General features: G+C 35.3%; 1 protein-coding gene across 1 annotated transcript in view; it reads left to right on the forward strand.

Annotated features, from left to right (window-relative positions):
* The first annotated feature begins 209 nt into the window (after window positions 1–209).
* Window positions 210–16,931, forward strand: part of LOC149578614 (3beta-hydroxysteroid-dehydrogenase/decarboxylase-like) — a 42,988-nt gene continuing 26,266 nt past the window's right edge. Inside the window, exon 1 of the mRNA XM_089830235.1 lies at window positions 210–815. Coding sequence (XP_089686361.1) covers window positions 542–815 — 274 coding nt within the window. The 5' untranslated portion in view covers window positions 210–541. The remainder of the gene's footprint in view (window positions 816–16,931) is intronic.

Below are 16,931 nucleotides of genomic sequence, written 5' to 3' on the forward strand. Positions count from 1 at the left end.
TATTAAAAAAAAGCAAATTTGTAACTAAGGTGGTAAGAAGATTCAAAGTGACTTCATTTTGGAATTCCGAAACCTCATAAGCATCAGAACCGAATCTCCCTTTAATTGATGATCAAAGATAAAGGAAGGAAAGCCTTCTTCAAACCTCACCAGTATTGGGAGCATTTGCAATATTATAAATAATTTGTAATATTACTTTTAACAATTTTATAACACTGAACTATTGTGCTATGCAACCTTCGTTATTTGGCAAACGACAAAACAAAAAGAAGTCAGGGCAACTCGATTCCCGACCATGCTACTCTGGGGGGCGCGTGACCTTGAATATTTTATTTTAAAAAAAAATTCCCATATGGCCCAATAAGAACCTCTCTTAAAATAAAAAATTAAAACAACCGACCATTTTCGTTCTTACAAATATAATACGAATTTTCCAAATATAATTTTCCACTTGTTTCAAATTTTTGGTTGGCTCATGTCAGAGCTGGGAGCTACAGGAAAGCCATAATACAATATCAACCAACCTAGAAAAAATATAGCTATGGAGGATGAGAATTTTGTGGAGCCGATGGAAATCGAATGCGAGGCAACGCAGCGAGATTGCTGCGTCGTCACAGGAGGAAGGGGTTTTGCAGCGAGGCATTTGGTGGTAAAGCTCATTCAGTTTGGCCGCTGGACTGTGAGAATTGCTGATTTGGGTTCTACAATTGTTCTAGATCAGAACGAGGAGAATGGAATCCTCGGCCAGGCGTTGAAATCGGGTCAGGCTGTCTACATTAGTGCGGATCTCAGGGACAAGTTGCAATTGGTAAAAGGTACTGTTTTTTATATAGTGGGGAGCAAAAGTAATTTCTGTTTGAAAAGATTAGCGCCTTTTGATTTTCAGATTACAATGTTGGTATTGGAAAAATGGATTTTACCCCATTTTGAAGGTGATTTGTTGTATGGTGTTAGAAGAATTCAACTTTTGGTGTTCGAATGTTTTGAAAAATGAGGTGCTTTGATTTCAATGTAAAAATATATGCACCCTTTGATTTTAAAATTAAAATTGGCATTAATAAAATGGTTCTTATTCGATAGTGAAATTGGAGTGTTTCTTGGTGTTGAGAAAAGATTAAATTTTCAAAGACGGAATGTTATTATGTTTCAAAAACATAGGTATGGAGTTTAAAGACAGAATAGCAGTTATCGTAGAGCTGAAAAAGCTAGTTTCTACAACATTTTAAATGTGAAAACTTTGAAGGTTTTCTAAGAAGCGAAGTCAAATAAATGAAATTAGCGTTGTCACTAGAATTTGCACCCTTGTTGAGGTCAACTCAACCATTCAGTGAAACATGGGAACATCCTCGGGCCTGTGGGTTGCCTCAACGGATCACCTAAAACTGTCTGCTTTTGACAGGGAAAAGGGGGAAGAAGGATTGCTTTGAAATAAAAGTATAAGTATTAATCCTTTGGAGGTAATACGCCGAATTATGACAAGCCTAATCAGCTGCACTAACTCGCAATGCATTTCAATAGAAGATCTTTGTTTATCACAACAATTATTTAATATTTAAATTGCAATTCAGATCATGAAATGCATAAATATTTAATAGGAAGGCTTGCATTCAATATTTGCATGAATGAAAACAAGGTTTCACTGCTTCAACTTACTTAAAACAATCAAACACAACCTATAACTGTATTATCATGTAATTTCTTGCCTTAACAATGCATGAATTAGACATATTTAGAGGGCAACTCAGTAAATATATCAAATCATTCATCCATAACACCAAAACAAAAGAGACTTGGGAAGAAGAACTATTGATCTTTTATTAAATTGAAAGGAATTGTTGCTAGAAACTGAAAATGCTTTCAAAGAGCCACAATTTCTTCATATTTTTGCTATGTGCAAAAGGCCAAGAAGAAAAGAACTAAAGAAAAGAGAGCACAATGTTGCTTTATAGAAAGGAGGCCTGGTCCTAACTAAAATAAATAACTGAAGGAACATTTTTTTTAAGGCACCTGAAGGAACTCTTTGAATTCTGCAAAAATTGACATTGACTTCCTTGAATGATGCCTTGGTTGAGGAAGTTATCCTTTTGGGTCGAGCAACTTTGTAAAACCCCAAAGCTAAGGTCGAAAACAGAATGAAACTTGCTCATTCTAGCAGTGCCTTGTACAATTACATGCTAGATTGAGTTACATGCCATTGCTCTGAAGTCATATTCGTTGCTAAATTTTATGCTGGGTCGAGTTACATGTTCTATGATTGACAATTTTTACTAGAAAATGACTGTCTTTTGATGTCAAGATCACTGTTTTGAGTCTTGACAGTGATATCACTACATTTGACTATCTAATAACTGTTTACATAGAGGAACTCAATGTCTTATCTATCAAAATGACTGTCCTGAAAATGAAACATTGATTTCCTCTCTTGATATGGCTTCCCTGACAATGAAATGAGTGTCTTTCATCTTTGTATTGGCATCTCATGACTGTCTTTTGTCAAATAATCACTGCTTTATTGAATGAAATGACTTTTCTCAAGGGCTTTTAGTCATTTCCTTTTTCAATTCACTGTTCTTGTGCATTGTTTTTCTACTATTGTTAATACTGTTTTTACTCAGAAGATCTGCTATAAGTCACTGTCAAACCCTTTTATTTATTGTTCTTTTTCCTTTTTTGTTATTGAAAACTCTTCATAGCATGTATTTTCAGAATCATTGTCATTCTCATGGATAATCAATATTGCTTTTCTTCATTGATAATTACTTCTTGGCATGAAAAGCGACTGTTTCTTTCCATCAAGAAGCCACTGTTATTTATCTTTGAAAATCAGGACTGTCTCTTTCCTCTTTGCAAATGCCACTTCAAGGATCAAACATAATCAAATTACTTAATGCTCTGTAACTTGCTAAACTTCTCTCATATCCATATATGTTTTTGCAAATTGATCCAGAGCTCCATTAGTAAAGAAAACTATGAGAATGGGAATGAAGAATTTGAAATCTTATGAAGCAGAGTCTTTATAGATTGCAACCCCGTCTTTCATACCTGTGTTCTTATGGACACAACCTCTGATCATTATGACAATGACTCGCTGATGTTCATATCATGCTATCCTCTGCTACCCTTAACAGTCTTTCTTGTCTCTGCTCCTTACCATATCAGTGTCTCAACTGCTTATCATCACCCTCCTTATTTACACTTTTTTACAAGTGACAATTGCATCTAGACTTGGAGTTTGACTTTATGAGTTTTTATATGATCAAGACAATGTCACGGTCAAGAAGGCATCAATGATATGTAATATACTCAATAAGACTATCAAATGTGGGGCTATTACATTGAATTTAGTACTCAAAAATAAAAACTGTCGAAGCATTTCTGCCATAGGCTTATATTCATTGTGTTTTCTATCATGCATTTCTATGTATTAGGAAAGCTACTATTCACTTCTCTCATACCTGTGACCATATTCCGATGTCAACTGTTACTTATATTGTATTTTCACTGTTTACATTATGGATGCTGTGTAATATCCCCACCTAGAATCCCCTTTTATTAATATCCTGCAATACATTAACAATAGCTGAGGCTAGAGAAAGCTGTTACCCAAAGATAGGTTTCACTTCAACAACTTTATATACATTTTGCAAAGATAAGAGAAATTGCATATATATATATATATATAAACTACTTTTATTGTTAGCATGATAACAAAATTTCAAGATTCTCAATGTTTTTGTGTATCATTTTCTATTCTTCTAGTGTTGGAGGAAGGACTACAATAGGGTGCCCTATTACCCAACCCTAGATGCTAAGGCAGATACTCTATCCCCCTTGGTTCCAAATCTCATGGAGTGGCATACCTAGCGGGCCTCACCGTTCCCTCTTATTTTCATCACTTCTTCTAAGAGTCATTACTCCCAAGATAATGTCTTTGTATGATGTAGCCGGTGCCCATGCCATAGTAGGCCTTACCTAGTGCCTTTGTATGATGTAGCCTATGCCCTTTTGATCTCAGTCCTTACCTAGTGCCTTTATATGATGTAGCCAGTTAATTCCACTGTAGGCCTTACCTTATCTTGTGAGATAATGACTGTAGTGTATTGAGTATACATTTTATTCATATCATCATTGATATACTTAAATTTACAAATATATTTTGTAATTAAAAAATACATAAAATCTGATGATAACATTCTTGAATCTTCCATGATATCTATAATATCTATATCTATATCTATATCTATCTCTCTCTCTCTCTCTCTCTCTCTATATATATATATATATATATATATATATATATATATATATATATATATATATAATTGTTGAAGTTTTAGTAGCCGTGATAGACCTTATTCATACCTCTGTTGATCTCTTACTCTTCTGTTCACTATTTTACTGGCTATATGACATTGTGCGTGGTCTGGCTGGCATCGTTTCTCATTCGTTTCTATCAGCTGGCTGTTGGGATTTCATTGTCTACCTTCATATTCGTGAGATTGAATTACTTGGCATCAAGTTGGATGACATGGCACCATTTTATCTTGCCTTCTGTTCAAGGAAGCTCGGTTACGGAATATTATTGAAGAGTCTCCAGTTTGAAATGTCGTAAATGCTTGTAACCACCACCTCTTGGCATTCCGCTAGATTTTTCTATGTAACAATGCCCACTTTGTTTTAGGTCATGGGAAATATAAAAAGACTTATGGGACTCATTTGTCTTGTTTGGTTTTTTTTTGAGAAAAGACATTCAGTACTATTGGTGAGATCTGTAGAAGCTACTATTGCAGACTTCTTTGTTCATTGTTTATTGTTTGGTGTGTTCAATCCATTCCATAAAGTCTTTAGCCTACCAACGTGATGTTGTGGCTGTAGAATTTGTTTGATTGTCAGAATATATTATCAATGAGATGAAATATTTGATTTGTGTATAAAAACAGAAGACTATAAGCTTCAACCTCTAAGTTACTGATTCTGGTTCCAATGCTGATGCGGGTGCGGGGTGCTGATGCATGGATGCGTGGATTTTTTTTTGGGGGATTTTGGATGGTACAGACTAATCTCCAACAAAAAAATACCAAAGACAAAACAAAGTCAAACTCTTTTTTTTTTTTTTAGATTCACAAAAACGCAGTGATTTTTTTCCAAATTTTTTATTGTTTTCAACTACAAACTATGCAGATTATGAAGATCAAATGCTGAAATTTTCAAAAAAATCTATGATGTTTTCGATCTTTTGAAAATTGGTCAATTGTACATTTTTGTGGGAGGGTAGCCGTGTACATTTTGGATGCATTTGGGTGCATCCATATATATATATATATATATATATATATATATATATATATTTGTCAACTATAATTTATGTATGCAAAGAAATACAAGAAATATACAAAAATAAACGACTCATTGAATCATTATCATAATCAAATTGAAATAACAGTAATGTCTAATTAGTAAATTACTCAAGTTCAAGATTCCATTGCAATTCAAATTACAAAATCAAAACATATGAAAGATCCCTAATGGATCTCTTCCACTGATTTGCTGTAATTTTATATTTTTAAATTTGTTTTCCTTGTTTATTAAAATTTTCTTGCAGAGCTAGACAGAAGTTGCAGAAGGGTTTGATTGTTTTATATTTTTGATGATTTTTCAATAAGTAATAGTAAAAGTACAATAACGTGAACTAGTTCTGAAAATGTATTCCAAATACATTTAAAGCAAAGTCGCTTCAAGCAGATTTTTTGAATATACGCCTAATATTTAACCAGATGAAGATTTACAATAATATCCAAATGATTACAACCAAGAATAAAGCCAATCTGAAGGCGTGAAGGTGAAATATGAGCCCAGAAGGAAGCTACGGCCAGAATCTAGCTCTCAAATGCTGTATGTGGAAAAGTAGATGGCTACCAGGCGTGGCCGTACAGCTGTAAAGTGCCCACATGTGGGTAAAATACCCAAACCCCAACTAAAACTCTGACTTAGTACTGCATTCCCTAGAAGAAACAATGCACAATCTCCAAGATGCTTCTGACTACAAGAATCCAAACCACTGTTTTGGGGGCTACGTCCCAAATAGGCAAAGCAAGTGGGTTTGGCATCCCAAATGCTGAAAGCTCAATCAGAGCCCAAAACACAAATCCAAGATGTAATATGTCAATAATGCCTTCGAACTTTGTCTTTATCTCCTTATAACCCACCAAACTTAGCTCGAACCCCAAAAGTGTCTCCATGTGGCATTGGGTTATAAAATAATATATTTCTCATTTTTAAAGTGGTCAAGTATCTAGAAAATGACCTTTTTCCCAATAGAAAGAAATCCGTTCACCGAATTGCTACGTGTCAGAAGAGAAATATTTAGAAAAGTTCAAGACCTTTCCAACGAGCTATTACACCAAGGGATATTTACCCAGATGAGGCCAAAAAACCCCTTATTACTCCAAAATGGCTATAACTTAGCCTTATTTAAATTATTAAAATGCTAACTTAGGAGAATATTTAAATATTTCCCAAATAGCAAACTGATAGCCAAAACACCTCTATAAGGTGAAACTGAACTCATCACCTCTTGTGATTGATGCCGGATAATCTGAAATAACTGACAGACTCATCCCTCAAAATTAGGGATACTCCTAAAAAATAGGAACATCTCTGAATCTCTTGAAATTGAAACCATAGAATGATCTCATAAAGACTCAAGACTATAACCCATCTCCACCTCCTAAAATGTAGAAAACTTCTCCTACAATTAAGGAACTACTCTCAACTGCCCTCCTACTATCTGAAACTCCAGATTCGAACACTGTATACCCTGACTGAGTCTCTAAACACCACTGCCAACCTACAAGACTCTAATGATAGGCCAACTCTATCGTCTCTGATGTCCACTCTAGAAAGGGGACATGACAGCATATTTCATGGTTCAATGTTGATCAATCAAGAGTCAAGGCTCAAGATTCACAAATCACATTCGGTCATTCAGAATCATAAGGATTCTAAAAAAACTCTGCATTCTCATCATCTCCTACTGCTGCAACACTTGCAAGTTCATTTGAACCATGCATGGTTCCAATTGTGCTAGATGCACGTGCTATGATGTTATCAACATCATCATCCGTCATCACAGTAAGATCCTGAAATTTTGCATCCAAGTTTGCACATTCAGAAGCTACATCCCAAAGCTTGGTTGACCCTTCCTTGTATCCATCCTCCTTACATGAGAAAAGACGCAAGTTGGTATGTATATAAACCAAGTCCTCCGCTTTCTTTGAGCCCAACCAGTTGCGCTTCACTAAATGGATATAAGAGTATGTACTCCAATTTCGTTCAACAGAAGAAGAACTTGCAACCTAAATAGTGTTTATAAACATTTAAAATTAAACATACAAATGAAAAGCAAATTAGAGAATGTTAAACACTAAAGTTTAGAATACAATTGCTAAATAAATAAATGAAAACTTACTTTTGAGAGGATCTTGATTGCGAGAGGTTGTAGATGCTTGAATGGTTGACCATACATGTACCACCATGTGATAGCTCCCATGTCATTTTGGTCCTTTATTGCATATGGAGTAAGTTTTGATCTTGAAGCAAATAAGCCAAATTCTAGCCCCACCTTTTTGTGCATTTCATCATTTGGGAAGAGTCTTGCAAATGCAGTGTAGCACCCAGTAGCAACTTTTTCATCTGTATATGGTGCAATTTTGTTCGGCATAGCAAGTATTTCCTGGCTATAGTACCTTGGAGATAAGGCATGTTCAAGGAGGCGCAATGGGGTAGTCATCCTCTCCCAATGATGATGAATGATATCCTCCATCTTTTTGCACAAGGCTTCACATTCTGTGGGGTTAGTCTCATGTGCTTGTATGGAAAGCTTTACCTTTTCTACCATGGTGTCCATGCCATCGTACACATCCCCCAAGCAAGGTGCATCTGTATCGGCAAAGCGTAGCATAGTCATGATAGGCTCGGTGAAATCCAATATAATGCACACGAGCCACCAATGCTCACCTGACCTTCAAGGCTCTCTCTGAATTTGAAGCCTTCCATATAACCCATCGGTTACAAATAACCATTTGGCCCAATGTTGATTGCACCTTGAGGAGTCATTTCAGAACTACAATATGAGATGCAAATCTAGTCTCAACAACCTATAAGCAAGTTGACAATATGACATCAAATATAAAACGAAGTTATGAACAAGAAATTTGATAATTGGACATGAATATATTCAAAATAAATAAATAAATGAAACTAAGTAATTACAATTTTAAATCTACCTTCAACAACTCCAACTTGGAGAATGATCTGAATATAGATTGTGACATGTGGTGGTTTGTCACAAACATTTGTATCTCCTCTCCCTCTTGGTATATTTGCTTCATCCAATCTATTTGGGTGCCAATTTGTTGCATGACCAAGTTGAGAGAGTGTATGGTGCATGGTGTCCAAAAAATATGGTCGTATCGAGACTCAACCAAAGCACCTGCACCCCTACAATTCGTGGCATTATCTATGACCACATGGACCACTTTCTCACTACCCACCACCTTTATTGCCTCAATGAGAATTCTAGAAATGAATTGTGAACCCTTAACTTGTCCTTCACAATCAATAGCCCTAAAAAACATTGCTCCTTTGGGGGACATTGCAATCACATTTATCAATGGTCATTTTCTTGTGTCTTTCCATCCATCAGACGCAATAGTTATGTTGAAAGTTTTTCAAGATGTCCTAATTGGTTGAAGAGCTTTGTCTATAGAAATCTTTTCTTTTTGCAAAAGAGTAGTACGCACCTTTTCAAACCTGGGGCTAATGTAACCAGCTAGTGCTCTAAGGATGGCTGCAACCATTTCCTTCCAATATGGCGATCTTACCAATTTGAAAGGAAGACCATTGGCATAAAGGCAACGTGCAATTGCTTCATCGGTAATCTCTCTTGCCTCCATTTTGAATGCTTGATCCAACAGACCTCTTTTGTGGGTAATAACTTCTACTTCATCATCCTCCTCTCCCACTTCCAAGAATGGATGTTTGGAGGATGCAACATGATCGGTGGGCACATTCACTTTGCTCTTTGTAGATGAAGGTTCATACAAACTTGTTTTTGATTTGCTCACTAAACGATCAACAACCTCTTGTTCTTTTATGAATCTGACTAACTGTGCATCACTCAACCTTTTTCCATCTTTACTTCCCTTGCACAATGCTATTCCTTTACTAGTAGGGCCCATAAAATGAGCTTTGACTTGAGAATATGAGCTGTTGAATGGTTTACTATGACATACATTGCATTTCCAAATGTATGACCCAACTCCGTAAACCTATGATGATCTTGTGGTGTGTCTCCAAAATGGAGATGCCACATCAATATTGAAGTTATCACTTTGTTCAGCTTGCCTTGTTGCTGAACTTTGACTATCAATAGTGGCCATTCTCGCACAATAGAAACTATGAATTTAATAAGAAAATAGAAAAAATTAACTTAGAAATGTTTAAAAAAACTATGAACATGAAACATACAATTGCAAATATACAATACAAAAATACTCAAAAAAGATGGCTACACTTATTCCTTCATTTCTTTTAAAAAAAAGAAAAATCTTGAAAAATTCTTCCAAAACTTAAAAAATTCATGAAGATATAAAAAAATCACTAAAAAAGCTCATGAAATGGATCAAATGCTTACCTTAGATGCTTAATCGTCCTTTGTGGAAGCTCAATAGACACCTTACGAATGATCCTCTTCAAAACTAATGACCTTGCTTTTAAAATGCTACAATGGAGACCAAATGAGAAAAGAGCCTAGCTGCAAACAAAATGGGAAGAATGGGCAATGAATGGCCTCTTTTAGGGCTGTTTTAGGGTTGTGAGGCAAATAGAAGAAAAATTTAAAAAAAAAAAATATTAAGCACATGTTTTATTAAGTCACTTAAGTGATTGGTCACTCAAAGCATCCAGATGCTCATGGGATGCACTCGGATGCTCAACCGATGCTCTCAGGATGCTCTCCCAAGTGCCTTGCGCACATCCGCAGGAGAAGGGCATGATTCTTGGCAGCATCCCTGCGCATCCTCCCGTATCCGCGCATTAGAACGCATCCGCATCTGCATCCCCCTTATTCCCAGACACATCAGTAACTTTGTTCAACCTTATGTAAACTGTCTTCAAGTAAGTATCAACTTATTCTTTTAGATCAGTAAATAGTTTTTCCATCATGTTAGTAGTTTATCGGATTGCCATCTTTTAAGTCAAATTCCCTCTTAATATTTGAATGCGTCTTCTCAGAGGAGGGGTCTATTAATATTTTAGCCCAGAAATAGAGATAAACAACAATAAAAGAGCATAAACAATCCACAAAACACTTAATGCATTTATTGTGGGAAAACCCTTCCACTGGAAGGGAAAAACCCATCCACACTAGCAAAAATGTCTTTTATTGATCATAAAACGATTCAAGTACATGGCTTTCCACTTGATACCTTTACAATATACCAAGCAATTATATAAATAGATTGCATAAGACTCTTCATCTTACACACAAAGGTCTTGTAAGTCCCAAAAATAAGACCCTTCATATTTCCACATACTTAACATTTCACATTTCCATACGCATGCCTCTTCGCATGACATATGACACATGTCCTTTTGCATAATATTAACTTAAATATAATCACAAATATCTCTTTCAGCTGACGATGACCATAACAGTCATAACAAACATTTTTCTATCTCATTAAATCAGAAATGAAGATCTTTATCGCAGCTACAAACTTCAACACTCCCTCTTAGCAAGAGAGAGATCTTTAGTCAAGCATATACGCATAACTGCAACCAAAGATGATAAGTTCAAATAACATATGTTATCTCAGCATAACATAATCCACCATAGGTACTTCATAAACATATAGAATGAAGTGAGACACATGACTTTCACCATGACTTCTTGCAGAGGGTAGAACAAAGATTTTATTCTCAAAACTTTTTCCAAAGAAGAATACATTTCCACCATGCCTACTTGTAGAAGGTGGTCCATCCTACCTATCCGTAGAGGGTGGAACATGGGCTTTCACCTCAGACTTCTCCCAGAGAAGAATGCACTTCCATCATGCCTACTCGTAGAGGGTGGACTACCGTACCTACTCCCAGAGGGTGGAATGAGGAATTTCACCTCAAATTTCTCCCAAAGAAGAATGCATTAATAACTGAGATTTTCTATTAATAGAGACTCCTCTTAGTAGGAACAACTTTAATAACTAAGATTTTCTCTTAGCAAAGACTCCCTCTCAGTAGGGACAGCTTTAATCTCCATAATAAGATGGCTGACTATTGCATAAACTTGCAAAAGGTTGGACATCTCCCTTTGTCACGTAATCTCCCTTTGAAGTTGAATAGTCTCTCTCTAAACATGATCTTCCTCTTTTAATGAATATAATGTGCCACCAATTTAGTGTCAAGACTGCAAACAACTTTGCATAATCTCTCACCATCCCATTGCATCTTGTAACTGTGAGAGATATTATTAATTCATAACTTTCAATGCTAAAAGCAATCGCCATTTAAGAAAAATCAATATTCAATATATATAATCATAAATACTTATCTCCTTGTGGTCAAATCTCAACATGCACACAAGTATACACATAGAAGAGTCTATGCCTCTTCAGCCAATGTTCATGACATCAACATATATTTTACTACCAAAAATTTGATACTAACATCAGAACAATAAAACTGATCTATCGTCACTTCCTTTGCACAACCTTTCAAAAGAAATGGGTGCGTGTTCCATTACAAAGTCCAAACAACATCATTGCAAGTCAACATGTGTTACAAAGATTTTTGAGAAAATACCTTGTTGCCAAGACAATCGTGATATTCTAAACATTCAAGATGAATGTAATTATGTAAGGTGACATAGGAATCACCAATTTATACCCATGGCAATTCGATACTAGAAACAATTATTTTTCGAGAACATCCTCTCAATCTCAAGACAGAAGAGCCAACAAAAAATCCACCAAAGATGCCATTCCTAAACCTCTGCTTTGATAGGCTCAAGGAATAATAGAATGTGATGGAGAACATGAATAGAAAAATATGGAACTTAAATATGGACCTAGCAACACGATAACACAAAATTGACAAAAATAGAGTATACAGATAAAAGACCAAGATAAATTACGATATTAGATCAAGGGAGAAAGCTTCAAATACTGATGGCCTCACTAAAAAAATAGTAAAGATGATGCCAAAGATAAAGCAAAAAAAATACGAAAAAACCTCTGACACCAGAGAACTGAAGCAATATCCTTTGCTTCCTCTATCGAATATGCACGCGATGAAAATGTGAAAAGCGAATGAAACATCGCTTTTGCCAACATATTCTTTTCCAAGCAAGTTACGTGAATGATACCAAGGGAGACGGACAAAAAACAATGCCGTTACTCAACATACTAACCACAATAACGATTGACAACCATGTCAAATATAAATTGACATCCAAGAAAGAATCGATGTTGTGGAAGAAGAATGATGCCAATGAAATACTTTCTCATGCTAGAAATAAAAATGATGTGATTTGAATTTTTTTTTTTGGCTTCAATAGAGATTCTCATGAGCTGGAAAAACATATTTATCCTATGACCTGTGAGTCTACAGATCTACGCTCAACATGAACTGTCAAAAGATCATTCTTACTACATACTTTGCACAAGAGGCAAAAAGGAGAATTCAGTTACAAGAAATCTATTAGAAATGCCCATCATGACACAACTTGAATATTTCCTTAGTCGAAAAAGATGGCGATTGGTGATACCAATATGAGTTACCAAAACAGAAGAGAAGCTCAAAAACTGGGGCGATAAAGGAAAACTTTGAACAAAAAATGATGAAAGTATGGAATAACTTCACTTGAAAAATCAGGAGACATCGATGACATTGCCATGGATGAAAAAACTACAAACAACCAAACTCAGACCTCGATAGGCTTGCATAGGATTTCAATTAAATTATACTTGATTACCCATTCTTTTCATTTATAGTGACTTAGAAGTTATGGAAGATAATATTCAAGGCACACATTTAGGTCAGAATGAGGAACCAAAGAAATTTAATCCAAATTTCTACAAACAATAATATGAATGATATCTCCACAGGGAGAATCAAACACTCCATAAAAGGGTGCTCCAATTGTTGGCATGGACTTTGACAAAATGAAACATATGACGAATTGAATCTCTTGATGTTGTTGATACAAAGATCTATGGCATATGGATAGGTGTGAAGTAGAACGAGAGAGGAACACAAACTCAATGCCTAGATGAAGCAAGAAGACATGGATACGAAGTTGAGTCACTCCAGCATTTAGACTTCAGCATAATAGAATCTCTTACACAACACTGACTCAACTCAGATTACAATCAATAAGCTCAGATAATCTCACACAGATAACCTAATACATTCTTCTTTACAACTGTTATTAGAACTAGGCTCTGATACCATGTTAATGTTTTAGCCTAGAAATAGAGATAAACAACAATAAAAGAGCATAAACAATCCACAAAAAACTCAATACATTTATCTTGGGAAAAGAGAAAAAACCCAACCACACTAGCAAAAATGTCTTTTATTGATCATAAAAATATTCAAGTACACGGCTTTCCATTTGATACCTTTACAATATACCAAGCAATCGCATAAATAGATTGCATAAGACTCATCATTTTACACACGGAGGTCTTTAAATATGTAGTCCTGTGATATGAGAAACTAGATAGGTAGTCCTGTGGCTATTTGTTCATTTTCTTTCTTCATTGTACAACTTTTAAATCTTATAATCGTATTTATCCCATAGTGATGGGTAAATGCTAGAAAACTTTTATGTTAACCAGTTATTTAAATTCTCTGAATATCTTTCTAAGAGGGAGCTGTACCTCTCAATTCAGAGGAAAGCTATCAATCTCATGATAGTATTTCCAATTGTTAGTGGCAATTGTTCTTCTATTTGGGTGTCTTGAGTCATTCTTTGTATTTAATTTTGGAAGGACAAAACTATTTACTGACAGTTTTTGGCGACTCTACTGGGGACATGGACTATAAAGTGCATGAAGAATCTAGTAATCTCTGGTTAAGACTAGTGTCTAGCCATTGGGAACAGAATCATCAAAGCATAGAGGATAGAGGGAATTCCTACAGAGAAGAGGGAAGAACAGAGAGAACACCAAAGCACAAAGCTAACAGCAAGCCAAAAACCAGCAAACTAAAACTAAGCACAACCAAAACTTTATGTACAAAGAACTGGGCAAACAGCCCAGATTCAAAAGAATATACTTTACTGCTCATGGAAAACCATTAACTGGTTCAGAAAAATATATTTATGACCCTTCATATTTCCACATACTTAACACTTCACATTTCCATATGCATGCCTCTTCGCATGACGTATGACACATGTATTTTTGCATAATATTAACTTAAATGTAATCACAAATATCTCTTTCAGCTGAAGATGACCATAATGGTCATAACAAGCACGTTTCTATCTCATAAAATCAGAGATGAAGATCTCTATCACAGCTGCAAACTTCAATAGAGTCGTATTTGTCTTCATTGCGCCTCTTGATCCGAACGGTACTTGGTTGGCATTATTACCATTCCCGTGAATGATATATAATTGTTTATTAAATATATTAATGTAAATGTTATTTCAGTTTCAACACTTAATATTATTAAATGTTATTAGCTAAGATACTGGTGCGTCCAAGAAATCACCGGATGCTGGTTCTGGTGCTTTTGGTTGTGCGGATGTGTTTGGATGCTGCACCAGTGCTCACAGGAAACTCATCCAGTGCCTATGGAGGCACGTGAGATGCATTTGACAGCATCCAAAGAGAATCTAGACAGCATCCGGCGCATTTGGAGAGTATCCAGACTTTTTGTTTATCGATGGTGAAGCATTAGTATTACTGTTATTTCAATTTGAACTATCAATGGTGAAGTATCATGCTATGGAATGGCTTATTTTTGCATATTTCTTGCATTTCTTTGCATACATAAATTATAGTATACATATACATATATTTTTGAAAAATATATATATTTATATAGGGATGCACACAAATGCATCTAAAATCCCCCAAAAAAACAATTCGCACATCTGCGCATCAGTACCAGCATCGGTAACTTTGGTCAGTTGAATTGCATAATGATGAATATAATTAAATCTCAGATGAAGTTATATAATTATTAATATATTGAATATAGTGAAATATAAACCGTCAGTATTAATGTTTTGGATGATTACCAGATGCTATTAATATATAAATGGGTTTTGAGTGTATATATATTCATTGGTAATGTACAATTGCAAATGGCTTTAACAGGGGGATATGACACACTGTTTTCACATTCCTAGGGTCACTGTCTTATCATTCTATACCACTGATATGCCATTCCAAGCCAATGTCCTTTCTTGTTCAGGACAACTGACGTATTCTCTGCATGCTAATTTGTGCATTTTATCTTTTTTGCTTTGATCTCTGTTTTTATATCAGACCTGTTCTTATGCGTACAACCTTGATGCACTTCATAGTGACAATGATTTCACCATGCATCACTAACCTGAAACATGTCTTGAATACAGCCACCCTTAAACATCACATACTAACTGTAATATCTCTAATGGATATTTACCAAAATTTTCTTTCAAAGTAGTTTTCAGAAATACAAACAAATTGTTTTGCAATAAATTTCCAGATTTGACCAGCAAATTAACAACAAATTGATCATATAGAAACTTCAGAACTTTATTGAATCATAATATTCAGTAATACAGTAACATGCATAGGAAAGCCAATCTTAAAAACAGTAACAGTCAGATTGGAGACATATAAAAGAACCTGTAATCCCAAATGTGAATTCTGATGTGAATCCACCACAGATGATGAATCAGGGCTACGTCCAATCCACCAAGAAAATCCTGAAGGTTTTCTGTCCTCAGACTTCAGAAAGAGAAAGCTAGAAGCTTCCCAAAGTTCTCCAAGGAGGAACTAGAAATTCAATCTCAAATCCAAGCATAAAGAAATGAGCTTCTCCTCCGCCTTTTAAAGACCCAACCTGTGACTCTTCAGCTTCTATATTCTTGTCCCTGTCCCTCCTGCCAACTCATCTTTTGTTCACTCTCCTTTAATTAATATTGACTTAATAATTTTGTATTAAGTCCTTAAAGGTCATATATTGGATTGGCCTATCAGTTTTTAATGTCCTGGAAAAAGGGGACATTACACTAACGAAGAAATTAAGCTTGGAAAAATAAGTCAACTTTGACTATTTAACACATTTAGTTTAGGAATCAAACTTTAGTATGTGATGTATAAGCTGTCCACTTGAATACTTGGCATACTACATTGATCTCCATCGTCTATCATTGGATCCTAATCTCCATGCCTTGATATTTGCACTTCTTACATTGACTATCAACCTGATCTTATTGTTTTGAATCTTCCTGAAATCGCTGCCTTTTTACTGTTTTGACATATTATTTTCGCTCTCTTGTCATGACAATGTTGATCTCTCTTTCTTTGACATTCTCTTTTTGTACTTTAACAGTGGCTTTCTTTGTTTGAAGTGAGCAATGCCTTACCTCATATCTGCATGTTCTTTGCAGTAATTTTACTGCTGTTGCACTACAATGTCATCGTCTCCACTCTTTTGACACTTAACCACATCTCAATCATGCTTCCTTTTTTGGTCTCAAAACAGTGAACATAAAGGCTTTTGAAAAAAAGAAGTCATGAGTATCCTGGAGGGATGACACTCTTATACCTTTCTTCTCTATTAGTGTAATGATCTCATGAAGGCAGAAAATATCACAAAACAGTAATTGCAATCTTTACTTTTTAAACTCTCATTGACATCTTTTATGA

Source organism: Cupressus sempervirens, chromosome 1, assembly GCF_028749045.1.
Source record: "Cupressus sempervirens isolate cs-2001-9-10 chromosome 1, ASM2874904v1, whole genome shotgun sequence".
Lineage (NCBI taxonomy): Eukaryota > Viridiplantae > Streptophyta > Pinopsida > Cupressales > Cupressaceae > Cupressus > Cupressus sempervirens.